This window comes from Dipodomys merriami, unplaced genomic scaffold, assembly GCF_024711535.1.
Source record: "Dipodomys merriami isolate MVZ:Mamm:240054 unplaced genomic scaffold, mDipMer1.0.p SCAF_3, whole genome shotgun sequence".
Taxonomy (NCBI): Eukaryota; Metazoa; Chordata; class Mammalia; order Rodentia; family Heteromyidae; genus Dipodomys; species Dipodomys merriami.
The window spans coordinates 29,254,297-29,268,809 of record NW_027204492.1 but is presented as its reverse complement, the minus strand read 5'-3'; the positions used below and the strand labels follow the sequence as shown (position 1 = coordinate 29,268,809).

Below are 14,513 nucleotides of genomic sequence, written 5' to 3'. Positions count from 1 at the left end.
TCTGTATCTATGAAAGAGATTGTGTGATTAAATGGTCTTGAAGGTAGGTGCCTTTGAACCCAAAGGTGTATCATCTGTGATCATTGTATTTTATTTTATTTATTAATTTAAGAACTTGCTGGGCGTTTGTTGATCACACCTGTAATTCTAGCTGCTCAGCAGGCTGAGATCAGGATTGCAGTTCAAAGTCAGCCCAGGCAGGAAAGTTCATGAGACTCTTATCTCCAATTAACCACCAGAAAGCCAGAAGTGGTGCTGTGGCTCAAAGTGGTAGAGTACTAGCCTTGAATGAGAAGCTCAGGAACAGCTCTCAGGCCCTGAGTTCAAGCCCCCACAAGTGGAAAAAATGGCACACTAGTTATTTAGAACTGTTTTACTACTTAACTCTCAAGTATAAGTAGCAATAAGGTTAATACTCTTCCTTATACTTTGAAGCAGATATCAGAATGTTCCTATTAAAGGGGAAATAATGTTCCTAAATGTTCCTATTTAGGGGGTGGGGAGTATATAATTGATAAAAAGCTAATTTTTGAAATTGCTAAATCTAGAGTAGTGGGCTAGGATGTAGCACAGTGGCAAAGTGCTTGTCTAGCAAGTGCAATGTCCTGGGTTTTAATCCCCAGTACCAAGAAAGAAAAGAAAAAAATCTAGAGTAGTCTATATTTAAGAATAGAGTTTTGCACCAGTAGAAACAAAGTAGAGGAAAACAAAAATGACTATCTTCAAAAGCAATATAAATATTTAGTGCATATGAATAATTACAGCCACACTAGAAATCAAATCAGTGCAACTTAAAAAGGAGACATACTCTTCACTTTTGAGTTGGTAGTAAGTTTAAAATAACACCCATTTTGGTAGAAGTATTCAAGAGGAATTAAGAGTATTAATTGGGATAGCTATTCCAGACGACCATTTTAAAGTGTCTCAAAATTTGTGAAAAGTGCATTCTTTTTGACCTGCAGTTCTACATCTAGAGAAATGTAAGGAAATTTATCATGAAGTTGCACAAAATTTTATTAAGAAATCTTGTAAGTTGTCTTCCTAGAAGACAGATACAGTCATCTCTAGGTGTAAGATTATGTATGGATTCTGTTAATTTTCTTCTGTATTTTTGTGTTTTCCATATTTTTACATGCAAACAAACTTTTCAGTCACAATATATATATATTTTGTTGGTCATGGGGCCTGAACTCTAAACCTGGACACTGTTCCTCAGCTCTTCAGGTTAAAGCTAGCGCTTTACTACTTGAGCCACAGTGCCACTTCTGGCTTTTTCTGCTTATGTGGTGCTGAGGAATGGAACCCAGGGCCTCATGCATGCAAGGTAAGCACTCTACCTCTGAGCCACCTTCCCAGCCCAGTATATACATTTTTAAATGCAGGCTTATCTTTAATAGTGTATAGAAGTATTGTCATTCTTAGTCCTTCCATTCAACAGTTCCTTTCTTTTATTTCTGAACAGGTCTCCAGGAAAAGTTGGTCTTCCATCATTCAAAGTAAGTTGTGCTTTCAGAAATTCTATACACTTTTTATTTACTTTCTTGTTTATGTAACATGTCATTTACTTGCTTTTGCTTTTTTTCTTATTTTTTAACAGTATTGTAATTATACCCTATACGATTCCAGAGGTACCTATCTGAATATTATGCTATAAGAAAGGATCTATAAATATTTTTTAGATTTCTACTAATTTTTGTTTGATGTAGAACTTTTAGAGTAAGAGAACAATATAATTTATGTAGTCAGGCAAAAATACTAAATAACCAAAACATTATTTGTATCTTTTTTATGGGCAGATGTATTAACACAGTAACTATAAATAAAAATTCACCCTTACCTTGAATCCAAACAGAGGAATTTGGGCTGGGAAGGTGGCTCAGTGGTAGAGCGCTTGCCCTGCATGCATGAGGCCCTGGGTTTGATTCCTCAGCACCACATAAGCAGAAAATAAAAAAAGCCTGAAGTGGTGCTATGGCTCAAGTGGTAGAGCGCTAGCCTTGAGCTGCAGAGCTGAGGGACAGCGCCCAGGCCCAGAGTTCAGGCCCCACTTCCGGACCAAAACAAAACAAACAAACAAACAAACAAAACCAGAGGAATTTGTTCTTGACAATACCATTGGAAATCTTTTGGTTTTGTTCTGAGGATCAAACCCAGGGCCTGGCATATATGCAAGGTACATACTCTAATACTAAGCTATACCCCAAACCTGAGAGTAAGCCATTTAAGTACAAGAACATCATATACTACATACACATGCTTATATATCTTACATTATATACTTACATATATATATATATATATGTAAGTATGTATAGAGGGAGGGAGGGAGAGAGATATGTTCTTGAATATGGTCTAATTTTTTCAGTTCTAGTGTACCCACCCACTATTCTTTTTTGTTGTTGTTGGTCATGGGGCTTGAACTCAGGGCCTAGACACTGACCCTTAGATTTTTTTATAAGTCTTTTATTATGAAAATACTGTACAGAGGGATTACAGTTACATGAACAAGGTAATGAGTACATTTCTTATCAAGCATTGTTGCCTCCTCCTTTGTTTTCCCCTACCATTCCTTCCCTCCCACTTCCACAACTTCACTTCCCCTCCTCCCCACCCTTAGCTTTTGCACTCAAGGCTAGTACTCTTATCACTTGAGCCACAGCTCTGCTTCTACCTTTTTGATGATTAATTGAAGATAAGAATCTCAGGGACTTTGTTGCCTGTGCTGGCTTTGAATTTGATCTTCAGATCTCAGCCTCCTGGGTAGCTAGGATTATAGGTGTGAACTACCAGTGTCCAGCTGCTTACTATTTTATACACATTGGATGCCAATCTGATACACTGTATTGTATTTATAAGGAATATTCTACAGCAGTAGGAATGAATAACTTAGCTATTCACAATAACATGAATGAGTTTCAACACCAGGATGTTGAAAGGAGGTAACCATAGAAAAATGTTTACGCTATGGTTGCATTTATATGAAGTTAAAAAAGCATGCCAAATTAACAATGTATTGTTTAGAAATTGTTTAGTTGTAGACCATTAAAAAGAAGAGCAAGGGCTGGGAAGAGCAAGAGCAAGTAGCTCAGTGGTAGAGTGCTTGCCTCACATGCGTGAGGCCCTGGGTTCGATTCCTCAGCACCACATAAACAGAAAAAGCCGGAAGTGGCGCTGTGGCTCAAGTGGTAGAGCACTAGCCCTGACAAAAATAAATAAAATAAATAAATGAGTAAAACAAGAGCAAAAAAATACTAAATACAAGATATGGGCTGTCAGTGCTCTCTCAGGAGAGGAGTTTGTAATAAAAATGGAGAACCATACAAGAGACTTGAAACCTATGGTAATGTTCTTTTTCTTAAACTAGATGCTTAAAAGACAACACAAGCCAGGTGCCAGTGGCTCACGCCTGTAATCCTAGCTACTCAGGAGGCTGAGATCTGAGGGTCTTTGTTCAAAGCCAGCCAGGGCAAGGAAAGTCCATGAGACTCTTATTTCTAATTAACCACCAGAAAACTGGAAGTGGCACTGTGGCTCAAGTGGTAGAGTGCTCACTTTGAGCTTAAGAGCTCAGGGAGAGTACCCAGACCCAGAATTCAGGCCTCACAACTGACAAAAAAAAAAAAGACAACACAATTTTGTGTTCCCTATACTGTATAAAATCATATTTCCTCATAATTTAATGAAAATAGTTTTAAAAAGTACATATAACATTTTCTCAGAGAGGTATATGGTTCAAAATGTAGCCTTTTTTCCCATTTCATTTCTACCTCCTAGTCTCCATAACTGGAGACAATTGCTTTTTATGTTTGTAGATTTTAAAAGCCACTTAGCTCTAAGATATTTTTAGGTAACAAGTAGCTGTGGGGAATTTACTTCAGTAATTATAGGTTGATCTTTAACTTGAATAAAATTAGCTAGCAAATTTATATATATAGTAAATAAATATAGAGTTGAATAGTGTTCCTTTTTTACTTTTTTATATGTTATTATAATAAGCTGCAAAGATAGTATAAAGAGAGCTTCTGTATTCTTTACCCACTCTTCCCAATGGTTATATCTTAATTATAATACAGTATTAAAACTAGTGATTTGACAATGTGAGTGTTATCATCACCACAACCAAGATTCAGAACTATCATCACAAAGATCTCCATCTTGTGCTTCCCTTTTAGAGTCATACCAAACAACCCCCCACATCATCAACAAATTTAGTTTTCATTTCTAATTATTTTTTTCATTTTGAGAATGTACTATAAATGAAGTCATACAGTATGTGACCTTTTGAGATTAGATGATAGGATTGAGATTCATCAGATTTGAAGTGGTCAAGTTTGTAGAACACAGTATCCACACAAGAAGGTTGGAGGAAAGCAGACAAGAGAAAATCTTCAGATGGGAGATAGAACTTGTGCTGGTGTTTGAAAGTTTAGAATTTGCCTGGATAGAGCAGAGGACAGTTGGGTAAACATTGCATGTTAGGAAACAGTATGAGCCTAGTATTACAGGCTCACACCTATAATCCTAGCTACTTAGGAGGCTGAGATCTAAGGATTGAAGTTTGAGTGCAGTCTGGGCAGAAAGGTCTTTGTGAGACTTTTATATCCAGTTAACTACTCAAAAGCCAGAAGTGGTGCTGTGGCTCATGTGGTAGAGCCCTAGCCTTGAGTACAAAGAGACTCAGGGACAGAGCCCAGCCCTCAGCTCAAGCTCCACGACTGAGAAAAAAAACGAAACAGTATTGTGAAAGTGGAAGATTATTTGGGAGCACTGTGTGAGAGGTATAAAAATTTCAGTGGTAGAATGCTAGAAGAATAGATCAGAGCTAGATTGATGAGCCTTGGATACCGGGTTAAGAAACGTGGCCTCCTAAGGTTTTGAAAAAAAAAAAAAACATTAGTTACTTTGTTGTATGTCTTACATAGTTGTGCTAGCCAAGGTTTTTTGTTTGAGTGTTGATTTTTGTTTCTCATTTATTTTTGTTTTGTGGGTTTTTTTTTCAGTTTTGGTTGTGGGGCTTGAACTCAGGGCCTCGCCTCTGTCCCTTAGCTCTTCAGCTCAAGACTAGCACTCTACCACTTGAGCCACAGCACCACTTCCGGCTTTTTCTGTTTATATAGTGCTGAGGAATTGAACCCAGGGCCTAATGCATGTAAGGCAAGCACTCTACCACTGAGTCACCTTCCCAGCCCATGTTTTGTGTTTTTAAATTTATTTATTATCATAAAGGTGATGTACAGAGGCGTTACAGTTGCATAAGTCAGGTAATGACTACATTTCTTTTTGAACTATGTCACCCCTTCCCTCAGTCCATCCCAATTTTTTCCTCCTGTCCCCACCTACAAGTTGTATAGTTCATTTTCAACATAGTATCTAGTGAGTATTGTTGTTGTTTTGAGATAAGGTCTTGCTAAATAGCCTAGACTAGACCAACATATATACATATATACATACATATATACATACATACATACATACATACATACATACATACATACATACATACATACATACATAAAACAAATCAGGAATTAAAGAATGTTTAAATTTCAGTTATATGTGTTAACTAAAGAAATGCCAGAGCCGGGCATCCGTGGCTCATGCGTGTAATCCTAGCTACTCAGGAGGCTGAGATCTGAGGATCATGGTTCAAAGCCAGCCTGGGCAGGAAACTCTGTGAGACTCTTACCTCCAATAAGCCACTCAGAAAAACCGGAATTGGCACTGTGACTCAAGTGGTAGAGCACTTGCCTTGAACTGAAGAGGTGAGGGGCAGCACCCCGGCCCAGAGTTCAAGCCCCATCACCGACAAAAAAAAAAAAAAGAAAGAAAGAAAAACCAGAGCATGATTTTTCAACATTCATTGCCATTGCACAGATTATTTCTTGTTGCTAGCACTATTTCAGATACTAGATAGATAAGTGGCAGCCTCTAAAGTGCATGAACTGCCACACCCAATTGGTCACTGTTTTGGGTTTTTTTTCTCCTCCTTGGGAAATTGAAATTAGCAATGTGGAAGAAAGGGACTTATACATAGAAAAAGCAGTTTAGAGGCAATTGAAATGTTAAACTGTGAAACTCAGTAATGAGAATAGTATTGAAAGGAATGGATGAATACATCAGCCGTTAATATTTCCCTTTTTTAAAATCCTAAACAAAGCAGTAGTGGCAGTCACATTTTTAAATGTTTTAGATGCCATGTTAGTCATTGTTTCCTCCTCATTTACCATTAAAATTAGAACCCAGCCCCATCTCTGAGCTTTTTCACTCAAAGCTAGCACTGTACCACTTTGAGCCACAGTGCCACTTCTCATTTTCTAGTGGTTAATTGGAGACAGGAGTCTCACGGGTTTTCTTGACAAGGCTGACTTTGAATTACTATCCTCAAATCTCAGCCTCCTGGGTATCTAGGATTACAGGGGTAAACCACCATTACCTGGCTTTTACAGTTTTTTAATGTTAAAAAAAAGTTGGGCAAGGGGCTGGGAAGGTGGCTCAGTGGTAGAGTGCTTGCCTTGCATGCATGAGGCCCTAGGTTCGATTCCTCAGCACCACATAAGCAAAAAGAAAAAAGCCAGAAGTGGCGGTGTGGCTCAAGTGGTAGAGTGCTTGCCTTGAGCTGAAGAGCTGAGGGATAGTGCCCAGGCCAAGTTCTGGCCCCATGACCAATCAAAAAAATAAAGGTGGGCAAGTTTTTATATTTAAAGGTAAATATTCTGTTGCAGGAGAAAAATATGAAATTGCTAAATGTCAGCCTTCTTATGCAATCACAATTTCCCAATTGGTATAAAATCTCTGGGTATCTATCAATATAAAGACATGTAAGCCCTTTATGAGACTTCATTAATGCCATATTTTCTCATTTGTCCTTTTTATTTTCAGGAGAGTTTTAAAGATAAGATGTCATCATTTGATCTGTTTTTTTTTTCCTTAACAGGAAACCGAGAGCATTGAATATGAAGTTGAAAATGGGTCCCCTATACAAGAATTGAAACAAGATGTATCCAAAAAGGTTGTAAAGATAAAATACCAGTATATTAGTGGGTAACACCTTTGTGTAGCCTATTTAAAACAACATTTTCTATGTTCTTTTATGGCATAGCACCCTGTACCTGGTGAATTTCAATAAATATTTCTAGAATATGTCGTCTTTATAATAGAAGGCACATCAGGCTTTTAGGAGTCATTTTTATTTTCGAATTGGTTATCTATCCTGAAACAGCACTTTATAGTATGTTTTATCTTATGCTTTATACTTTTGTTTTATTAGAATTAACTATATTCTTGAGTTTGCTATCAGGAGTTACAGGTATTCAAAATCTCATTGCAACAAATCTTGATGTCTTTTAAGAGTCACAGGTTCCAAAAAGTTCTCACACTGATAGTGCTTTTGTTGTTGTTTTTGATTGTGGGGCCTGAACTCTGAGCCTGAATCCTGTCCCTCAGTCCTTCAGCTCAAGGCTGGTGCTCTACCACTTGAGCCACAGCACCACTTCTGTCTTTTTCTGCTTATGTGGTGCTGAGAAATTGAACCCAGGGCTTCATGCGTGCGAGGCAAGCACTCTACCACTGAGCCACTTTCCAGCCCCCTGATAGTGCTTTTAACACAATTTAAAGAATCAATTCTTTGCTGAAAAAGTAGCTCGGCTGTAGAAGCATCTGCCTAGCAAGCATGAGGCCATTAGTTGAAACCTCAGTACCACCAAAGGGGGAAAAATAATCAATTCTATAGAGCTTCAGAGGTGAATTTACTAGAACTTGAAAGGCTGAGGGTATGACAGTGGTGGCACTATAAAATAGAATAAATGAATGCATGTATAAATGAATGACAATTATGAGATTATTTGCTAAAGACTTTGCTCATTGAGGAATGGGAACGTGGTTCAGTGGTAGAGCGCTTGCCTCACATGCATGAGGCCCTGGGTTCGATTCCTCAGCACCACATAAGCAAAAAGAAAAAAGCCAGAAGTGGCGCTGTGGCTCAAGTGGTAGAGCGCTAGCCTTGAGCTGAAGAGCTGAGGGACAGCGCCCAGGCCCAGAGTTCAGGCCCCACAACCGGACCCCCCAAAAAAAAAAAAAAAAGACTAGCTCATTGATAGAGTTGTTACTTTGAATGAGTAAGACCCTAGCTTCAATCCCTAACACCTAAAAAACAAACAATAAAAGAGTTACAACAGGCCAAAAACTTGGGCGTTGCTCTGCAAGAACTACTTATCTGGTGCAGATACAGTAACTATGCAGAGATAACTCACATATTTCCTGTATTTCTATTAGCATTCATATAATAAGAGAAGTTCAAAAATGAGAGAGGTTGTTCTTAGAAGGAGAATTAGGGAAGACATGATTTCTAGTCTTACTTTGACCCCTCTATTGCCTAGACAATTCTGTTATGCACAGTGATTATTATTGCAAACCTTTATACTCACCTTCAGCCTGCTATGCCTACTCATATCTCTCTCACTTTCAGCAGATACGCTTTTCTCCTGTAAAATGTAGACATGAAAGGCTAAGAAGCCTCAATCCATTCTTCTAGCATTTCTCTTTTCCATTATCTGCAAGCTTTTTTTTTATCCCTTACCTCCTTATTACATAATCCATGTTGATAATCCAGTATTCTTCTTTCCCATACAAAGTAGCATGGTTGTACTTAACTGATGCAGAAAATTGGGGTAAAATTCTCCTTTTGGTAGGGTTGAGCCATGCCTCTAAGCCCATTTTTACACTGTTTTTGTGTGGGTTTTTTTTTGAGGTAAGCAATTGCCTTATAGCCTGGTCTGCCTGAGCTGATCCTCCTACTTGTGCTAGGATGACAAGCCTTGCCACTGTGCCTAGCCATTGAATGAGATGGAGTCTCAAGAACTTGAACCTGCTCTTGAACTGTGATACCCTGATCTCTGCTTCCCAAGTAGCTAGCAGCTGGCATTATAGTTTTGAGCCCCATGCCCAGCTAAAATTCTTTATATCTTTACCTCCAGTATGTACTTTTGTAAAAGGGAAATAATTCAGCTACTGAATAAAGCCTGTGTGTTGACTATCATTCATATACATATATATATATATATATATATATACGTAATATATGTATATATACATACACACACACACACACACACATACACATATTAGTACACAGCAGGCCTTTTTCCTTTTTTCTTCAAAAATTTTTTGTTGTTGTTTGCAAGGCTTGGACTCGGAGCGTGGGCACTGTCCCTGACCTCTTTTGCTTAAGGCTAGTGCCCTACCACTTTGAGCAACAACACCACTTCTGGTTTTTGAGTAGTTAATTGGAGATAAAAGAGTCTCACAGGGACTTTCCTGCCTCAGCTGACTTTGAACTGCAATCCTCAGATCTCAACATCCTAAGTAGCTAGGATTACATGCGTGAGCCACCAGCACCCAGCTCTTCAAAATTTTTGTTATCTTTCTTCCTAGTTGCTCTTTCCCTTCAGCTTATAAAAACACAGGCTTACTTTTTTTTGTCAGTCCTGGGGCTTGAACTCAGGGCCTAGACATTGTCCCTGAGCTTCTTTTTTTATTTTTTGTTTATTAATAAGTTTTTTATTGTGAAAATACCATATAGAGGGGTTACAATTACATGGGCAAGGTAATGAGTACATTTCTTATGAAGCATTGTTGCCTCCTCCTTTGTTTTCCCTGAGTTTCTTTTGTCAAACTTTTGTCTACCATTTGAGCCACAGCACTACTTCTGGCTTTTTCTGTTTTTGTGGTACTGAGGAACTGAACCCAGGGTTTCATGCTTGCTAGGCAAGCACTCTACCCCTAAGCCACATTCCCAGCCCACAAGCTTACTTTTTTGGAGCCTATTCCATTCCATTTACAGCCAAGTTTTTTTTAACCAAGTTTTTTTTTTTCTGGTGCTAAGGATCAAATGCTAGGCAGGTACCAAACTTATAAAAATTACTATTATTATCTTATATATACTATAACTATTCATATATATATTTCATTGTTATACCTCCAGACATTTACAATGTATTCCAATCAGTCTCACCCCCTCATTAGATGATATCAGATGTCTCCATGTATTCACTTTTTTGGGGGGGGAAGGGCCCGGTCGTGGGGCCTCAGCTCTTCAGCTCAATGCTAGTGCTCTACCACTTGAGCCACAGTGCCACTTCCAGCTTTTTTCTTTTTGCTTATGTGATGCTGAAGAATCGAACCCAGTGCCTCAGGCATGCAAGGCAAGCGCTCTACCACTGAGCCACCTTCCCAGCCCTGTGTTCACTTCTTATTCATTCTTAAACTCTTGTTGTCACTAAGATCCTCAGTGCTCAGTAACCACTGGCAAAAAAATAATAATTTCAAGAATTAGAAATTGGAAGATAGGTGGGCTGGGAAGGTGGCTCAGTGGTAGAGCGCTTGCCTTGCATGCTCAAGGCCCTGGGTTCAATTCCTCAGCACCACATAAGCAAAAAGAAAAAAGCTGGAAGTTGCGCTGTGGCTCAAGTGGTAGAGCGCTAGCCTTGAGCTGAAGAGCTGAGGGACAGCACCCAGGCCCAGAGTTCAGGCCCCACGACCGGACCCAAAAGAAAAAAAAAAAAGAAATTGGAAGATAGAAGAAACACCATTGTATGTAATACGCTCAAAAATATATATGAATGTTATTGATAAGTAGTAATATTCAGATCTAATCAGCATGAAATTTTGCTAAGACAGATCAGTTGCATCAGCGACAGATTTCATTAACTACTTCATTAAGTTAATGAAGCTAAGGAATTGAGAAAGTAGAAGTTATCCATGTTTGGGTGTAGGGGAAGGATGAGTACGTTGGGAGATTTCTATGTGTTAGTAATGACAAGATGGGATAAAGAATATATATTTTCTTCTAAATAACAGTAGAAAATACAGATTGCCTGTGTATATTAGATATCAGGCAAGGTAGACTTAGGCCATCAGTTAGAATATGGAAGTATTTGATGTAGACTGCATCTTCTGGCTTTTTCTAACAAGCGTGAATTCATACATAAACAAGGTAAATTCTTATCCTGATGAATTTTATTTCTCATGGTTTTGTTAACAAAGCAAATAGGTGGTTATTGCTTTAATTTTCCATGCTTATGTCTTTGTATTAATGAGCATTTAGGCTTGTACTCAATTTTACAAGGTTGATGGAACTTTTGAAACTATGTACTAACACCTATTAGCTATTGTAGTGTCTGGCAGTGTAAATTCTGGAATCTAGACTAATTTTTATGCCAGCTTCATCACTTACTAGTTGTGTGACCTTGGACAAATCACTTGGCCACTCCGTGCCTTTGTTTCCTCTTTTGTAAAATGATGACAGTAATGATGCAATCTTATAAGGTAGTTGCAGAGATTTAAATATATGATGTATTAGCCAGATACAGTGGTTGATGCCTGCAATTAAGAGGCAGAGATTGAGAGGATCACATCTTGTAGCCAGTTGAGCAAAAAGTTAGTGAAATTCCATCTCAACAAATAAAGTTGGATGTGGTAGTGCACAGCTGTTATCCCAGATAGGATCACAGTGTGAGGCCAGTATCAGAAAGAAATGTAGGAACTTACCTGAAAAATAACTAGAGCAAAAAAGGTCTGAGAGCATAGATCAAGTGGCAGATATCTTCCTCTCTAGAACTGCAAATACATACATACATGAAATGTTAAGAACACTGCCTGGCAGTACTCTGTCATTAGCTATTGTTATATGTTATAGATACTTCATTTCTTAAAAACCTTTTTAACCTTTCATTAGATAATTGAAAGTATTATTGAAGAGAGTCAGAAAGTACTACAGCTTGAAGGTGACTCTTTGGATTCCAAAGAAAAAGGACTCTCTGATCAAGCTACTGCCAGTCCTGCTGGACCTGAGACAGATCTTATTAATATACCTGGACTATTAGCTATAGAACAAGTACTACAGGAAGATTCCAAAAAGGCAGAGAGGCAGAATGTATGTGAAGAAACTGAATTGGAATACAAAAAATGTTCTGCTGTTGACACCTGTGAGAAGACAGGAGATGAAACCACTACTTTAACTGAACTAAGTTCCACTGAGCAGCTTAATGTGCCTGAAATGGAAACAGAAACATTGAACAAGGAAGCAGTGGAAGTCAAAGAAAGTGATGTTCTAGATCCTGCCTCCTCGGACTCTTTGTCTACTAAAGATCTTGCTGCTGTGGAAGAAGTAGCTCCTGCCAAGCCCCCAAGACACCTGACTCCAGAACCTGATATTGTAGCTAGCACCAAGAAGCCAGTTCCAGCACGCCCACCCCCTCCAACTAATTTCCCACCTCCTAGACCCCCACCTCCATCTCGACCTGCTCCACCACCAAGAAAAAAGAAAAGTGAACTGGAATTTGAGGCTCTGAAAACACCTGATCTGGATGGCAAGTATTAATTTTGAAATAACTTTGTGAGTAGGAGGGATTTGAAGGTAGAAACTCTTTAACTTTCTGCTTCTGTTTCAGTTGATGCCATGTAAAACTACACTGATAGCCAAATTGTATACAGACGTTGTAGTAAATAGACAAAAATAAAATGTTTCCCATTGCTTTTATTGAACAATTAAACAGACTTCAAAACTTTAGATCTGTTACCTTATGAGAAACAGTGTGTCAAGTTGAAAAGAATGTGGGATTTGGAGACTTGAGTGCTGAATTCAAATTCTAATCTAATGTATAAGCTGTGTCATCTTGAGGAAGTTAAATAACATGTTTGATCCATGATGTCTGTATATAAAAAAAAAAAACAAGAATAGTAAAACCACATTCCTCACAGGCTTTTTGTAAGAAACAAAAAAAGATTAAAACATTTTAAGGAATATATAAGCACATATATAAATACTAATTGTTGTTATTGTCATTATTATTACTATTACTATCATTATCATTTCAGTACCTAAAGACAATATTACATCTGATTCTCTCCTAACTACCAACCTGGCTTCAGAGAGTACAGTTAGGGATTCCCAGCCTTCTCTTGATTTGGCAAGTGCTACCAGTGGAGATAAAATAGTTACGGCCCAGGTTAGTGAATTACTGTTATATTTCATATAGGATTTATCAAACTTTCTACAACTTGCTGATTTATTTATTGTTGAACCTTCTTTCTTCTGCTGGCCAAATATTTCCTCATCCCCAAACCTGGCCTTCTGAATTTCCTTGTCTAGCTCTGCTGCTAACTAGCTGGATTAACCAAGTAGGCTATTTAGCTTCCATGCCTCAGATGCCCCACTAATAGAATGAAAATGTACTTTTCTAGAGGCTTTCATACAAGGTTGAAATGAGCTAAATTACACCAACTATATGACAGGTAGTAATATTCAAGAGGATTCTTGCTGGGCACCAGTGGTTCACACCTGTGATCCTAGCTACTCAGGAGGCTGAGACCCAAGAATCACAGTTCAAAGCCAGCCTAGGGAGGAAAGTCTGTGAGACTAATCTCCAGTTAATCATCAGAAATGCTGCAAGTGGAGCTGTGGCTTAAGTGGTAGAGTGTTAGCCTTGAGCAAAAAGGAATGCTCAGGGGCTGGGAAGGTGGCTCAGTGGTAGTAGAGTGCTTGCCTTGCATGCATGAGGCCCTGGGTTCGATTCCTCAGTGCCACATAAGCAGAAAAAGCGGGAAGTGTCTGTGGCTCAAGTGGTAGGGCACTAGCCTTGATCTGAAGAGCTGAGGGACAGCACCCAGGCCCAGAGTTCAGGCCCCACGACCCCCCCAAAAAAGGAATGCTTAGGAACAGTGCCCAGGACCCTGAGTTCAAGCCCAAGGACCAGCAAAAAAAAAGTTTCTTGCTGTGATCTTTTATTTTATTGATATTAGCTACATGCTTCATTTACTTAATCTATATTGGTCAAAATTAAGGGGCTTTAAAAAAAAGAGTAAGTTCCTTTTCCTAATCATAAAGTGTCTCATATATTAGGTAATGGGATATGAAAAAGACCAGATACATTTTATCACAGACAGATTTTGGACCTCAGGGTTAAGTGAGGTGGGATAGGGTACCCAACTGGGGAATATGACAGGATATAGGGTCTTGTTGAAGCCTTGATTCAGAGGTCAATAAGCAGCCTATTTTTAAAGGTGAACATGGGGTTTACTTTTTTAACTAAGAATGTTCTTTATATTCTAAAGCATTGTTTTAAAATGTAGACGAATATACAAACTTTTCTTGTGTGCCCTGGTCCTAGGGCTTGAACTCAGGACCTGGGTGCTGACCTTGAGGTTTTATGCTGAAGGCTAGTGCTCTACCACTTGAGTCACAGCTCCACTTCCCAAACCTTTTTAATGTGAACAAAAAAAGCTTAAGATGTTTACTGGGATTTTATAGAAAAAGAGTTTAACAACACCTTCCTTGGAAATAATCATGTATGGCCTGAATTAATTCTAGTACAGAACTGCTTTTCAGCCAAGGTCAAATAGAATACTTATTTTTAAGACTACTATGGTATTATTTCATGGGCAGCAATAGTTTTGGTATCTAATGGTTTTCAGTATGCTGGGAATAATAAGGGATTGAAATGTAGCATTTCATTTAA

At 38.5% G+C, this 14,513-nt stretch overlaps 1 protein-coding gene across 1 annotated transcript in view; it reads left to right on the top strand.

Moving 5' to 3' along the window:
- The window catches only part of Wdr44 (WD repeat domain 44), an 87,410-nt gene that overhangs the window by 36,244 nt on the left and 36,653 nt on the right, over positions 1 to 14,513 (top strand). Inside the window, exons 3-6 of the mRNA XM_070039851.1 lie at positions 1,463 to 1,496; positions 6,935 to 7,009; positions 11,732 to 12,365; positions 12,874 to 13,004. Of these exons, the coding sequence (XP_069895952.1) occupies positions 1,463 to 1,496; positions 6,935 to 7,009; positions 11,732 to 12,365; positions 12,874 to 13,004 (874 nt within the window). The remainder of the gene's footprint in view (positions 1 to 1,462; positions 1,497 to 6,934; positions 7,010 to 11,731; positions 12,366 to 12,873; positions 13,005 to 14,513) is intronic.